The 14,205-nt window shown below is 48.9% G+C and overlaps 5 protein-coding genes across 5 annotated transcripts; 2 read left to right on the top strand and 3 right to left on the bottom strand.

Moving 5' to 3' along the window:
• Nucleotides 1-4,293: 4,293 nt before the first annotated feature.
• FSST1_010819 (uncharacterized protein) lies at nt 4,294-4,835 on the top strand (the record flags this gene model as incomplete). The annotated part of the gene is made up of 2 exons (XM_083233889.1): nt 4,294-4,424; nt 4,484-4,835. The coding sequence occupies 2 exons, from the start codon at nt 4,294-4,296 to the stop codon at nt 4,833-4,835; spliced, it is 483 nt and encodes a 160-aa protein (XP_083080515.1).
• Nucleotides 4,836-5,757: 922 nt separating this feature from the next.
• On the bottom strand, nt 5,758-8,462 carry FSST1_010818 (AAA family ATPase CDC48; the record flags this gene model as incomplete). Its single annotated transcript, XM_083233888.1, has 5 exons — nt 5,758-7,839; nt 7,895-8,144; nt 8,195-8,250; nt 8,306-8,333; nt 8,413-8,462. The coding sequence occupies 5 exons, from the start codon at nt 8,460-8,462 to the stop codon at nt 5,758-5,760; spliced, it is 2,466 nt and encodes an 821-aa protein (XP_083080514.1).
• A 1,447-nt stretch (nt 8,463-9,909) lies between these two features.
• On the bottom strand, nt 9,910-10,978 carry FSST1_010817 (chromatin associated protein KTI12; the record flags this gene model as incomplete). Its single annotated transcript, XM_083233887.1, has 2 exons — nt 9,910-10,923; nt 10,973-10,978. The coding sequence occupies 2 exons, from the start codon at nt 10,976-10,978 to the stop codon at nt 9,910-9,912; spliced, it is 1,020 nt and encodes a 339-aa protein (XP_083080513.1).
• A 1,045-nt stretch (nt 10,979-12,023) lies between these two features.
• Nucleotides 12,024-12,809, top strand: FSST1_010816 (uncharacterized protein; the record flags this gene model as incomplete). Its single annotated transcript, XM_083233886.1, has 1 exon — nt 12,024-12,809. One exon carries the CDS (start codon nt 12,024-12,026, stop codon nt 12,807-12,809), a length of 786 nt encoding a protein of 261 aa, XP_083080512.1.
• A 363-nt stretch (nt 12,810-13,172) lies between these two features.
• On the bottom strand, nt 13,173-14,080 carry FSST1_010815 (Smr domain-containing protein; the record flags this gene model as incomplete). Its single annotated transcript, XM_083233885.1, has 3 exons — nt 13,173-13,742; nt 13,825-13,922; nt 14,047-14,080. 3 exons carry the CDS (start codon nt 14,078-14,080, stop codon nt 13,173-13,175), a joined length of 702 nt encoding a protein of 233 aa, XP_083080511.1.
• Between the last annotated feature and the right edge of the window lie 125 nt (nt 14,081-14,205).

Here is a 14,205-nt window from a genome sequence, read left to right as displayed (position 1 = left end):
CACCAAAAACCCGAGCAGCTTGTTACGCCAGACCGCATGGCTTGCAACGGCCCCGACGAAGCTCTCTTGGCTTCTCGAACGTCATTGTACACAATACCGTGCAACTGGATACGCTTCAGCTGCGGGATGACCTGTTCTGGATTTCTGGGGAAGATATGTGCATGGCCGTAGTGTCATATATTGAGTGGATGCGAGGTGCGGGACAGTCGCCTTATTCGGTATCTCCCTTCACCGGTCGACCACGAGGAGATCCTGGAGATGGCCCACTACTCACTTGACACACGCTCTTTTGCCTTGGCTTCGGGGATAATCCCCCACACGAATTAAGAAGATCTCCAATCCAACTCTTCAGCCTCAACCACACCAAACAATAGCTGGCCAAACGTGCCAAAGTACTCGCCTCGCCATCAGTGACTTTGGCCACATCTAGTTGATTGTACAGACCCTTCCTCTTCCGCATACAACACTTATACACGCATGGCCCATATTGTCACTTCAAGTATATATGTGTACCTTGGAATCGGCTCACCGACAAGTCTGGCGAAGAACAAGACTTTATTCCAGCAAATAGGGTTGATCCCGAGTTTCAATCGGTTGTATTGTGATACAAACAAGCTTGCAGGTTTCCGCTCCAATGGGTCCAACTAGCTTCACCGCGAACCGAGACGATACTCATATCCTTGCTCGATAACCCGATAACCCGATGACAAGATGGAGGTATGTTTAGGCTTCGACTAGTCTAGTACAATGAAAGTGCCTGCATACAGCAAGTACTTCACGGGGATGTTTTCTCGATACGTCTTGTATATACGGTGTGCTGACCCTCAGAAGACCAAGCATAGTCAAGAAAAAGCAAGGCGCCGACGAATGGAAATGCCACAGTATGTTAGGTGTAATAACGGGCTCCGTTTAACTGGCCAATTCCCTTTGAGTCTTCCTTTTCTTGCTGGAAGCCCAAGCAGATTCGGAGGTCTACAGGGCGTTGAACAGAGACATCGACTGATTCAGTATCTGATTCCCATATGCAAGGCGGTTACATTTTTGTTTCAGTCGGTACCTTCGTTTCAGACAGGGCACCCTACCTACTGTCTACACTATTGGAAATGCTTTCGTTTCATGCACGGCACAGCTGCCGTAACATCTGGTCCGACAACGCAAAAAGCTTATCAATATGACGAACATCTGACAATTAGTGGTGCAGATAGTTGCATATATGCTTTGCGAGTAGTCATGGGCTAATTGGTGCTCGGTTTTGGCTGGTGTTAGAGTCCGTGTTACCCTTGGCACCCCAAGCTTACAGGCCACAGTCATGGCAGTATCCATGTACGCTGCCAAGAGGCTTCCGGGTCGACATGGCATCAATTCTTCAAAAGAGGGCCTTATCGTTGAAGCCAGGGAGGAACCTGAACCTTGAGAAAATTTGAGTTGCGGCCTAACGTGCACGGAGCCTTCGAGTGTAAAAGTCCTCCTTCATCTCGCCTGCAATCGTGATGGGCTGGCGAGACAGGATCCGTCTGTGGTCTTTTATTGCTTCTTGGATATTGTTCACCGCCTATACTTTTACAGCCGATATGTAGGGGTGGTTGCCAGGGTCAATTGGCCGCGGAGCAAACAAGAAATCCCTCTCAGACAAAGACGTTCAGTCCGTTCTTCGAATTATTCTCATTTCGTGGTGGGCAAAGCTCATGTGATGGCTCGGAATGCAGCCGTACAGCGCAAGGGGGTGGAGGTTGTGAGAAACTACATCAGATTGTGCCAAATGTCACTAAAGATGTCAGTTCATTGAATGTGGTGTGGCACGAACAACCAAGCAAAAAAAGACGACGTGTCGGTGTGAGAAGTAGGCACAGAAGAACGAACAAGTACTTAACTTAACACACATTGCTCAAACCTTTCACTGCCGGGGATACCAACGGGTCGGGCCGTGAGTCGGCCAAAGCAATCCAGCCTGATAGTACTGACTTGGGATATCCGGTGTGAGATGGCCTCCACTGCATGGATAGAAAACTCGGATGAGGTGACTGTCTGGGGTAGAGTACCCGTCAAAACACGCGCTATGTACCAACAATGGCAGAGCTCGGCGCTATCGACCACGCGTTTGCTAACGGATACCGACTGTAGAGTTGTTTCGCTTTGTCGTCATGGACTCAAATGTCTGCCCAACAGCCACATTGTACTGCCGCGGCCAGTTGCACACTCGTTTGAACAGTGGGTGCTCCCAGGTGACATCCGGATTGCCCTTGTTGGTTGAGGATGGTAGCATCATGTATCAATCAATGCCATGTTAGTACGGGGGACGGGGATCAAATTTTTGCCCCGTCAGGCGAGCAACCTCTCGTTCTCTGACTGAGGCGCGAATAGACTGGGTGGGCTTGTTGAATAGGAACAGAGCAGTCTTCCGTACTCTAAACCTTCTCGGCGAAGCTGTTCGGTGCCGTCGGCATCTCAACTTGGGTCACGGCGAACAGCTCGTCTCAGCTGCACGGCCTTGCCCAATCAATATGAACGAACTTCTAAGTTGTTTATCAGTCCACGAAAAACAATATTGAATCGAGTGCAATAACGAGGAGTTGTGATGGCAAGGCTTGGCTCAGCTCCTCAATGGTGCGAGTATAGAGTATGGTATCGGATATTATATAAATGTAAACATCAATTTTGTGGTAGAGTAAGGGATTCCTGGTTGCAGCGAGGGAGATCGTATTCCAAACATTTTCGTGTTGTTATATCGCAATTATATCTTGCAAGGAAGAGTTCGCTACTTCCTAGAACATGTAAAGCCGAATGATATAACAAAACAGCTATTTATCGAAGAATCTCTCTTTCTGTATACATATATAATCTGATCTTTGCATTTGACTAACGGACGAATGAGTGAGCTGTCGTCCTCAGTAAACGCCACATCCTGTATCAAAACAACAAAGCCATAGCAGAGCTTTTGCTCATGTTAAGCACAAGAAGCATTCGCACTAGATATTCATTAAATTATGTTTATCTCTCCCATCATCTCTAAAGATGTTTGTATATAGGAATAGACTGTTTAGGAGTTGCATGTATCCATATACATATCTTCTCTTTGTTCCGCCACTATGCCTTTCGGATACCAGAACAAGAGTTCTCCCAGGTCCTACCCAAAGTTCAAATCAATGTATTAAGCATTTAATTACTTTTTCTAGGAAACTTCGCGTATGCTTTAGGCTAATGGTTTTGTTGCCTCACAAAGCGTATGCGAAATCATCTTGAAGGTTTGGTTTCCATGAATGCATTGACTGAAGAAAAAGATTCCACCCCCATCCATATGCTTGAAAGCTTGGGTTATGGTTGTAGGAAAACATTCTCTTATAGTGACTCGAGATCTGCGATAGATATCTAGAAGATGTACTTATACTGGTGTGGTTTGGGAACAGCAACTTGGACAATACAGCGACCAATGCGTTCGTAATATGGGTGCCGATCGTATCATTGAAGAACATCAGGCAAGACAGTCATGATGAGATTGCAGAGGCTCGCTCGGTAATATCGAATGGATAGTGTAAATCAATAAACTAGGGGTGCTGGTTGATCAGCCACTGGCCTGACGAGGAGATTATGTAGCCAGGGTAAGAAAAAAAGCAAAACCATGTTTTAGGTCACCAAGTGATAGTCACTCCGGTCACTTCTAAAAGACCATTTTATTATGCTCTGTGAGTGATGTGATGGTAGTCAGTGATATCCCAATCTCAACCCAAGAAGACGTCTAAGTGCCCAATCTGCTATCTGGAGGCTATCATGCCTAATGTCATCGGATTGGTTGGACGAGATCGATACCCCGAAAACGCACAGCCACAGTGGAAAGTGGAGTCATGGGGGGCTGGATCAAACCGCAAATCTTTCAGCCTTGCGCGCCCCGAACCTTTTCACCCCCAGCCTCAGCCTTGCTACACTACATCCTGACGATCAACCACTATCTTCCGTATCATTGAGTTGAGCTCTGTCCATACGATTTAGGTTAGCATTTACCCCACTATTCAATATCAGACTGTCACCACGAACTTTTGCTAATTGATAGAGTTCAGTTTCATCGCTGTATAATACGGACGAGTACGACATACAGACACCCTTCGCTCTAGTCTGCGACTGTCGATTGTCAAGTCTCGAGACCTTTGGCTGGGAGCTCCTCGCATCAACTCTCACAACGACGTTTGTTTCGGACGTACGATACGATATAGGTCTCTGTAGGCTCTTGTCTCCGGTCGTCTGTTCAAGGCGCTCTCACACAGGGGTAGAAGCCTATCATCCTCCTTCTCTGTCGCCATCATGTCAAACAACTCGCCCTCCACACCCGTCAAGGTGCCCTCCAGCGCCGCAAACCACACACAGGCTACTCTGGACCCAGATCTGCGCTCACAGATTAACACTATTCTTCTACGCGACGGTCACGTTTCCAAGTACGCTCCCTCCTTTCGCAAGGCTACATAATGATGTCCCACTAACACTATCCCCCAAGAATACAAGATGCCCTCCTTCACGCCCTCAACTCACACTCTACGAACTGGCCCACTACCATTCAGTCGCATGCTCTATCCCTTCTGCGCTCTGGCGAGGTGGCAACCTTCCCTGCCCTCCTCAGTCGCGTCCTCGAAGATGTCCGCCACGACTCGGCTTTGAACCCCCTATCCTCGAGCTCCAACGGCACCAGCGCCAAGTCCGCAACCAACGGTGACGCTTCTAAAACCAACGGCACTACGGATGCTAAGCTTAGCCTGGCTGTACCAGAGTCCGTCGTTGAGGAAGCTCTTCGCGTCACTAGAGAGAGCCTCGAAGCCGTTTGCGACATTGAGGACGATGGATCCGCCTAGGAGGCGTCACAACACAGCGATACCGACAAATCAGACGAGGGTTCGCCAGAAGGACATTTATGGCACCTTGTATTTGCGTAGCGTCATACTATTCCGACAGAACCAAACTTACCCTTCTTATGAAAAGCCCAGCCCCGTCTCAGAGGTGGGAAGGCAACAACAACAACAACAACGACTTGACCAAATCATCATACAACATAACGAATACCGACAGTAAACAGTCCAGGATAAAATCCAGGATAAGCCCACAATTTTAGGAGAACTAATGCCTCTCTTGAATAAGAACCAAAACGTAATACATACAATCAGTCAACCATTCACAAATGGAGCACAGGACGGATGATACCAAACCTGAAAGAAGACACGGCTACGAAATGAGATTCACGCATGAAACTAGCTACTAAATAGACTATTCTTTGATAATGAGTTAGCTGTGATGTTCCTTCAGACCATGGCAATGTCTAACTTTGTGATAAAAAGTAGACATGACTTAGCATTTCGGCCCAACATGGCCAACGTGATTCCAAAAGTCTAATGTGGCAATAACACTTGAACCAGTAGAACATTGCACACAAAGATCGCGCACTCTAAGAGATTCTTTTGGCAGTATGGCATATCGGTTTTCGATACGGTCACTGCAAATTGGGTTAAAGCTAAGGGAATCAATTTCATCATCTATCAAAGCGCAAGTCTGTCTTAAGTCACCTGGTGACCACAATCATTTCCTCCTGATCTTCAAAAGCATCATGATCAGATAGGCTGTTGTCCATCTCTCCTCTACCATTCTACCAACTCCTATTTCAATATCGACCAAAGTGTTGGGATAAATCCATCTCACTGACCGGTCGCACGCTGATGCGGAGATGTACGAGAGAAATTATTAGAGTACAAAGGACTCATGTCCATAGAGTCGTTGCTGTCCTTAGTCGTAGAGATCATCATCATTGCCAGCATCACCGAAAGAGTTGCCGGCGTCGCCACCAGCGGCCTCGGCACCAGCCTCAGGGAACTTGAAGAAAGCGCCAGGGCCAGCGTTCTTCATCTGCTGAGCGAAAGCCTCGTACCGGCGGATCTCAACATCTGACACTGATCGTCGAGCCATTTGCATTGCCTCCTCAAAGTGAGCCTTGGTCAGCTCGGGGACAGGATCCTCAGCGTCCTCGTCTGTGTCCATCTCGTCACCGGCAGCCTCACGAGCCTTCTGGCGCTCGATATCGTGAGCGATAGACTCCTTGATAGCAATCTTAACAGCACGCTGTGTGATGAAACCGATATCGGCACCAGAGAAACCGTGTGTCTTGGAGGCAATGTAGCCAAAGTCGATATCGGAGGCAATAGGTGTCTTGCGGAGCTGAGCCTTGATGATGCTAAGACGGCCGGGCTCGTCAGGCAGGGGCACGTAGATGAGCGAGTCAAGACGACCAGGTCGGCACAGAGCAGGGTCAAGCTGCTCGGGTCTGTTGGTGGCACCAATAACGAAAACGTTCTTCTTTGAAGTCATACCGTCCATCTCTGTAAGGAGCTGGTTGACAACACGGTCAGAAGCACCGCCAGCGTCACCCATGGATCCACCACGGGCCTTGGCGATGGAATCAAGCTCATCAAGGAAGACAACACAAGGAGCAGCGGCACGGGCCTTGTCAAAGATATCTCGGATGTTGCTCTCGGACTCACCAAACCACATGCTGAGAAGCTCAGGTCCCTTGACGGAAATGAAGTTGGCAGCACACTCGTTGGCGACGGCCTTGGCCAACATAGTTTTACCAGTACCGGGAGGACCGAAGAACAGCACACCTCGGGAAGGAGACATGCCAAACTTGAGGTACTTCTCGGGGTGGTCCACGGGGTATTGAACGTTCTCCTTGAGATCCTGCTTGACTTCCTCGAGACCACCAATATCCTCCCAGCGAACGTTGGGGACCTCGACAACAGCAACCTCGCGGAGAGCGGAGGGGTTGGAGACACCGAGAGCGAAGCGGAAGTTCTCCATTGTAACACCAAGGGAGTCGAGGACCTCAGCATCGATTGTGTCCTCATCAAGATCGATGAGATCCATCTTCTCACGAATCTGCTGCATGGCGGCCTCAGAGCAGAGGGCGGCGACATCGGAACCAACGTAACCGTGGGTCTCAGATGCAATCTGCTCCAGGTCGACATCGTCACCGAGCTTCATATTCTTGGTGTGGATCTGGAGAATCTCGAGACGACCAGTAGGGTCGGGGATACCAATGTCGACCTCACGATCGAAACGGCCAAATCGTCGAAGAGCGGGGTCGATAGAGTTGGGTCGGTTGGTGGCAGCCATGACAACGACGTTGGAGCGAGCCTTCATGCCGTCCATGAGAGTAAGGAGCTGGGAAACGACTCGTCGCTCAACCTCACCGTTTGTCTTCTCACGCTTGGGGGCGATAGAGTCGATCTCGTCGATGAAGATAATGGCGGGAGAGTTCTTCTCGGCTTCCTCAAAGGCCTTTCGCAGGTTCGACTCAGACTCACCAGCCATCTTGGACATAATCTCGGGACCGTTGATGAGGAAGAAGAAGGCACCAGTTTCGTTGGCAACAGCTCGAGCCATCAGAGTCTTACCGGTACCGGGAGGTCCATAAAGCAAAACACCTCGAGGAGGCTTAATACCAATGGACTTGAAAAGTTGAGGGTGTCGGAGAGGAAGCTCAACCATCTCTCGGATCTGAGCCATCTGCTTTCGGCATCCACCAATGTCGTCGTAGCCGACCTCGTTGAGGTTGTTCTCCTCCTCATCACGCTGAATGGGCTCACCCTCGCAATGGATGACAGTATCTTGTGCGACGATACCGTACTCTGGGGGGTCGACCTCGACGACCTTGAACTCCACTTGCCTCATACCACCACGGACAATGAACAGGTCTCCTTGGCGAACAGGTCGGTAGGCTTCTCGGAAGTAAGGGGCGAGGAAAACGTCAAATAGAGAACCGGTGATGCCCTCGACGGTATCAGCGATAGGGAGAACAGCAATGCGCTTGGCCTGTATGTGTGTTAGAAACTATACTGTTCGGCGGTACCAGCCATGGAGCACTGACATATTTGATATCGGGACAAGGGTGGATGGTGATCATGTCACCATGCTTGACTCGCAGGTTGTGACGAACGACTCGGTTGATGCGGGCGCTGCCATCATCAAGCTCATCATCGGCAAGGACGATGAGGACAGTGTCCTTTCTCTTCTTGCCTCGAACGAGGACGGTGTCGCCACGGAAGAGCTGGAGCTGGTCCATAGTGGCCTCAGAGAGGGCAATGATACTGTTGTCATCGTTGACGGCATCGGTAACCCTTGGTCGTGTCAGCTATTGTCCAGTCGTCACACAGCTCAAAGTACCTACATCAGCTGGTTGGGCTTCTTCTTCTTCTTGAGGATCGCGGTTGCAACGTCATCCTCCTGTAGAATGGTTAGCTATATGTTGAAGACTCGTACGGAATCGGATACCACGAACGTTCTTAATCTCGGCGCCAGAAGGGTCGCTATAACTCTGTTAGCCAGTCTGTTCGGTAAAACAAAGACAGTCTGTTTGACTGGTCTCAACAGTGAGAAGTCACATACGTCAAGTTGACCTTCTTGTGGGGGTGGTGCTCGTCAGGCTGGGGAGCCATGATGGTTATCTGGTTGCTTCAGATGAAGCTGGTACAGGCTCGGTGATGACGAAAGGAGGGGGGGCTGTAAGAGTTGCGGGAAAGCCAAGAGATGACTTTATGGATGTCGTACTTGGTGTTCAAAAGAGAATTGCGGAGATGGGAGAATGGGGGAGGGAGAATGTAGAGGAAGAGTTTGTGGTGGAGAGTTGTAAAAGCAGACGTGATGTCGGAGGTTTGGCCTAAAGGTTGGAGGCAAGAGCTGTTCAAAGGCCACCACCTTCCCTCCGGAACGGCTGTTGACAGCGATTCACTGGCCGACCGCCACCTCAGTGAGCCAATGATATCACCGTATGCCCTGAGAACGGGGCGGAACAATGATGTTGAGACAGCTTAGCTCAGCCGGATGGTGGGGCTTCTAGGCTGGCACTATGATGCAGCGACCGCAAGGCGGTAGCAACAGGCACACCGAGAGTGACGACTACAAAGACAAAGCAGGTGGAAACCAGCAGAAGCTTCCATTGGAGTGTATTGACTGTCATGTATGTAATCACATACCCTATAATAGGTGTTTTCAGTCTTCGTTAGAAGATGCTGCTGTAGTAATTCTTTATAAACCGCCACTTTGCTGGTCCAGCCCACGACGCAGGGACTGAGTACAGTGGTTAGTTCCTGCATGTCACGCTCTAGACTGTCTGTATCTCCATGGCGGTCATCCATAACGGATCAAAGGCAGGTAGGTCCAATTATTGCGCGGCCCCAGTTGCCTACTTCCTCAACCGATCCTCTCGGAACACAATGATATCAATGGAGCAGTCTTGAGTCACTCGCCGTCGCCTTTTCCTTGATGTTTCATCTGCTATTTCAATTCTGTACAATATCTTGATAAACTTATCGCCCCTTTGCCGCTTCCAAACAGCTTACAAACACGATTGCCCCTCATAATTAAAGGATTTCATCAAGGTACCGGGGAACATAAGTAGGTCTCGTTCCAGACCGTGCTATGTACCTGTGTGGTTTTAGACAAGTCACTTACTTAGGCGCTGGTAGCCTTCCCCTCATCCGTGGCATTGACTGCTGTGTACACGCTCAATTGGCCTTTATCCTTCTGTAACGCTCACGAGTCAGTCAACGGGTATGTAACTGTCCAGAGTCAATAACTAGGAAACGGCAGTAGCCACATTTAATATGCCCAACAAATTCAATATTCGAGATTGCGCTGGCGAAATTATTATCACATGTTAGAGGTCGCAAACGTCTCATGTTTCTGTCGTTTCAAAGTGAGAGGCCGTGATGTGATTGACTTTTATCATGGTCATGATGCTACCCTAAAGTGTCGAATGCTGCAGCCAATGACAAGCTCTGTTGTAGTTCAGAACTCATGATAGAAGTATACGAGTTCAGTTGGCCTCTGCCATCACCACAAACAAACTTGATTTAAACAATTATCGCTTTTCCTGTGGTGATTTCACTCGTCCTTCTCAAATGCATCATTGAGATATGTCACAAACATATCCCTCAACCTGGACGATTTCATATCACCAACAGCCTCTAGCCCAATACCCCCTCTATTCAGACCCATAAATGCCCTTCTCAACCTCTGCAATTGCGGCAGACCAACCTTCTTTCCGGCTGGCAGGTATATCGTAAGTTCATTAGAACCAGACGGTATTCGCACCTCATCAACATCGTCGCCCTCACGCTGCGCCTCCACTATGCGTTTTACAACATCTGATGTTTCGCGGTCCAGTAGGTACAAATAGTCGCCGCTTTCTTCTCGTCCGCGTTGTATAGTTGCTTGATTTGGGCGGACAACCTTGCGGGCCTCGCCTGCTATTGTGTCCCAGAGGTCAGAGAAGACCTTTGTGGCTTGAGCTTCGTCGTCTTCCCAGATGAGGGTGAAGAGCGGACTATCCCATCGTGTCATTGGGTTGGGCTCTTCGTATCGAAACACCAGATTATCCCAGTTATCGGGCTCGTAGGGCTCTGTAGAATCAACCGGCGCATTGTCGGAATCTGTGGTTGCGGGTGCTGCCTCTTCACTTCCTGCAGGGTTACTCGAATCTGCCTCCTTATTTTTTATTCTAGTCTCGTTGACTTCTCGTGCCTTGTCTACCGAGCAACCAATCTGCAATATGCAGCTAGGCGTGCGCACAGCTTTAGATTCGCAGTGGAGCTGATACCGCCAACCCTTGATGTAATTGAGGCCGTCTAGGATCACAATGTCCTTGTCGCTAAGTACGCGCTTAACAGCGCCGTAGATGGTGGCGCGGGCATCTTTCTCAGAAGCATTCGCAGATCGGGTGTGTGCGCGGACTTTGTCGGGGGACAGGTCGTAGACGGTACGGGAGATGGAGAGAGATTCGTCAGAGATGAGATGTAGACGGTACTTCGTATCGACTATACGTTTGGAGAGGTATTCGTGTAGTTGCTTTGCGCGAGTCGACTTGCCAGAGGTGGGCAGTCCAGAGACGATGATGAGCTGGTGGGTATATTAGATGAGGGGCAGTGTGACGATACGGGGGACATACAGGCATCGTCTTGGTTTAGGTAAAATTCCAAAGGACACAAACAAAAGATCTTTGAGTAACAGTGAAACAATACACAATTTCGAGGTCTCTTACGGCGTTGCCGAAGTATGAGCGTCTAGTAGAAAATATTGAAGTTGTTCGTTGGAGAATTTTTGGAAAGATTCGACGTCACTGGGGTGCCTTGTGTGTGGGGTTGAGTTAGTCCCCCTCATGGGCCTTTGAGACGACCCTTGATTTCTGATCATCAGAACAATTTGAAGCACTCCTTAGTAATTTAATTGAGCAAGAGCATCATTCTGATCCTCTGCATTAAGATGCTTACTTAAAAGGGATAAGAACGTGATTTAAACATTGAATCTCGCAACCGAAAAGTATGAGTTATAACTGAGCACTGGGAAATAATAATAGTGGCAGGGAACCAAACTATAAGGTTGATACCAAAAGAAAGTAAATGTCCACAGATTCAACAGAAATGCTCTATAATCTCACATGCGTCGAAACCAAATTGACAAGGGAGGGCCTCTTCGCTCTCGTTTGGGCCATTGAAGGCTGAGCTTTGTCTTTCACGGAAGACGGCACTCGAATCGACAGCCCTATAAGGGAAAGCGAAGAAAGGTTATACACAGCCACGCGCTGAACCCTGGCGATTCCATTCGAGCAGATCTAACGCTAAACCAGATCTGGCATACCATTCGACATTTCGCATTACCAGGCGTCAAGGTTGATTTTTTGGTGAAGTGGCTCTTGATACAATGTTAGAATCACATCTCATTTTCGGGAAAGCCACTCGAGCTTCCCATATTGCTGTGGAGATGTACTGAGGCTATGACGATGCCGCTCTGCCGACTATACGGTGTTTCTTTACTTCAGCTGAAGATCCAAGATGGTGTTGAAATGTATAAAGACGATGTTGTCTCTCGAGTTGAAGAGATGTTCAGATCAGATCAACACATCAATCAATAACAATACAAACATCTCTCTTCGTCCCATCACTCTAAACTATCGACTACATTTATACCACTTATACAACACACCCTAACTTCCATACAATATGGCTCGCTCTCTTGGTGCCCACGACGATATCGCCATCGCTGAGATCGTGGTCTACACATTTATCCTGTTTGGTGCCCTTTTTCTCTGCAAAACTCATGGCTTCGCTCGAAACGCTGGGTGGTTTTACATCATCATCCTCTCTCTCGCCCGACTGATTGGCTCATCCATGCTTCTCGCTACTATCAACGACCCTAACAACACAAACCTCTACATTGGCTGGATCGTTCTCAACGGTCTCGGTCTCGGTCCATTGATCCTTATTCTGCTGGGTCTACTTGATCGTCTCTTCAACACTATCAAGAGTCAAGGAGGCACTGGCATCAATGCTCTCTACCAGCGTGCTGTGCACCTACTGATGCTTGCCGCTGTCATTCTTATCTCTGTTGGCGGTGCCAGCTCCAGCTATACTCTTGACGGTGCCTCGCCCACCATAAAGTATAGTACCGAGAGCAAGATCGGTGTTTCCCTTATGATTGTTGTTCTTATTCTGGTTATCGGCCAGTTCCTTCTCGCTCTTAGCAACCAGTCATACATCGTTGATGGCGAGCGTCGAATCCTCATCGCCGTTGGTGCTTCTATGCCCTTTGTTATCGTCCGACTTGCCTACACCTGCACTCTCATTCTGGGTGGCCACAAGCAGGACGTCTGGATTTACCTTGGTGCTGGTGTCATTATGGAGATCATCGTGGCCATCATCTGTGAGGCCGTTGGCTTTACCCTCCACAAGGTTCCTAAGCCTATCGTGAATGAAGAGGCAGCTAACAAGGCCACTTCTGGGGCATAAGATGGGTTCACAATCCAAGAGCACACGGGGCAGACTTATGGCACATGTACAAGCGCGGTTTTGATTTATGAAAGGTTCGGGTATAGAGGAGTCTCGGTTCAGTAGCGACTTGGTTCTTTCTCATTTAGTAATCAATCAATAATGACATTGTATTTCAAACAGACACTTTCGCCTCTAAACATGTAACATGTCGCATACATCATCTAAATCGTCTAACTTATCGAGAATGTCTGACTAGATATAACAATCATCAACGCAGAGTATTGGTCTTTCCAACCCCACAAAATCAGGGTATAAACGCGTCAAACAAGCAATTCAAGAATGCTTCTCAGAAACAGTAACCAGTAGGAATATTTCCAAGTCTTACATGACGGTACAGCACATCTTCTCCAGCTTCTTGAAAATGACTGTAACAAGATCGTCGTTCTGCTCCTCGGGCTGATGATGCTGTTGTCCACCGTGATGCTGCTGTCCACCGTGGTGCTGCTGTCCACCAGGGTAACCGCCATGGCCTCCAGAGTGCGAGGGTGGAGCAGGCTCTCCTCCCTGCAGGTTGATAATTATCCTTCCGGTGTTGTCCTCGTCTGTCTGATACCGCAGTCCGAGCTCCTGGCACAGCTCTTCGACCTTGGGCTTGAGCTTTTGGACACCACCGGCAGAGTGGTGTCCCTTGCCGACGATGGCGTACAGATGTGTCTGGCCATTGGCCTGGTCAGAACGGATGCGCTCTTCGAGGATTCTCTCAGCCTCCTCGACGTAGAGGCCGTGGAGATCGACAGAGTCAGCCTCTACGCGTCCAGAGGCATTGTTCTCCCGGAAGATGAAATCGGAGGCTTGTTGGTTGTAGTCGTCCATGCGCGCGGCGTGGGCCTTGCCTTGGTTGGAGAGCTCCTTTGCGCCAGCTCCGTCTCCATCTTCATAGGCTTGACGTGACTAGACAAAATGTCAGCTACAATTTGTTCTTGTGCCATGCATAGACAGACACCTTGATAGGCGCTGATAGAATGTGACGTACGCGAGCAAAGCAGTCGTTACGCTTCTCTGCTTCGGCTCGCGCCAGGTCTCTCAATCGGTCGTACTCTTGCTCGATATTATCGTCATCATGGGCAAAGGCTAAAGGTAACCCGTTGTCAGCGTTTAACGTTCCTCGAAAGCTCGTTGCGGATTGGATTGTTGCGTTCCCGCTTCCGGCGCAAACCAGGACCAGTTCCGTGCCACAAGTTTAGTGTTGACGTACCGCGACCGCCCAGACGTTGCATAGGAATAGACATTTTGGGAGGGAATTGATTAAATTCCAGTTGATTATGCTGATAACGATGGTGTTTGTTTTATGTCCAAAAGAGTATAATTCCTTTACTGTTGCCCGTTGCTTTTAGGCGTTGTCGGTGTCAAAACC

The sequence above is a fragment of the Fusarium sambucinum genome, chromosome III (genome assembly GCF_050947815.1).
Source record: "Fusarium sambucinum isolate potato_lamoka chromosome III, whole genome shotgun sequence".
NCBI classification, from domain to species: Eukaryota; Fungi; Ascomycota; class Sordariomycetes; order Hypocreales; family Nectriaceae; genus Fusarium; species Fusarium sambucinum.
The sequence above is the reverse complement of the archived record's forward strand: the minus strand, read 5'-3'. Positions and strand labels throughout refer to the sequence as shown.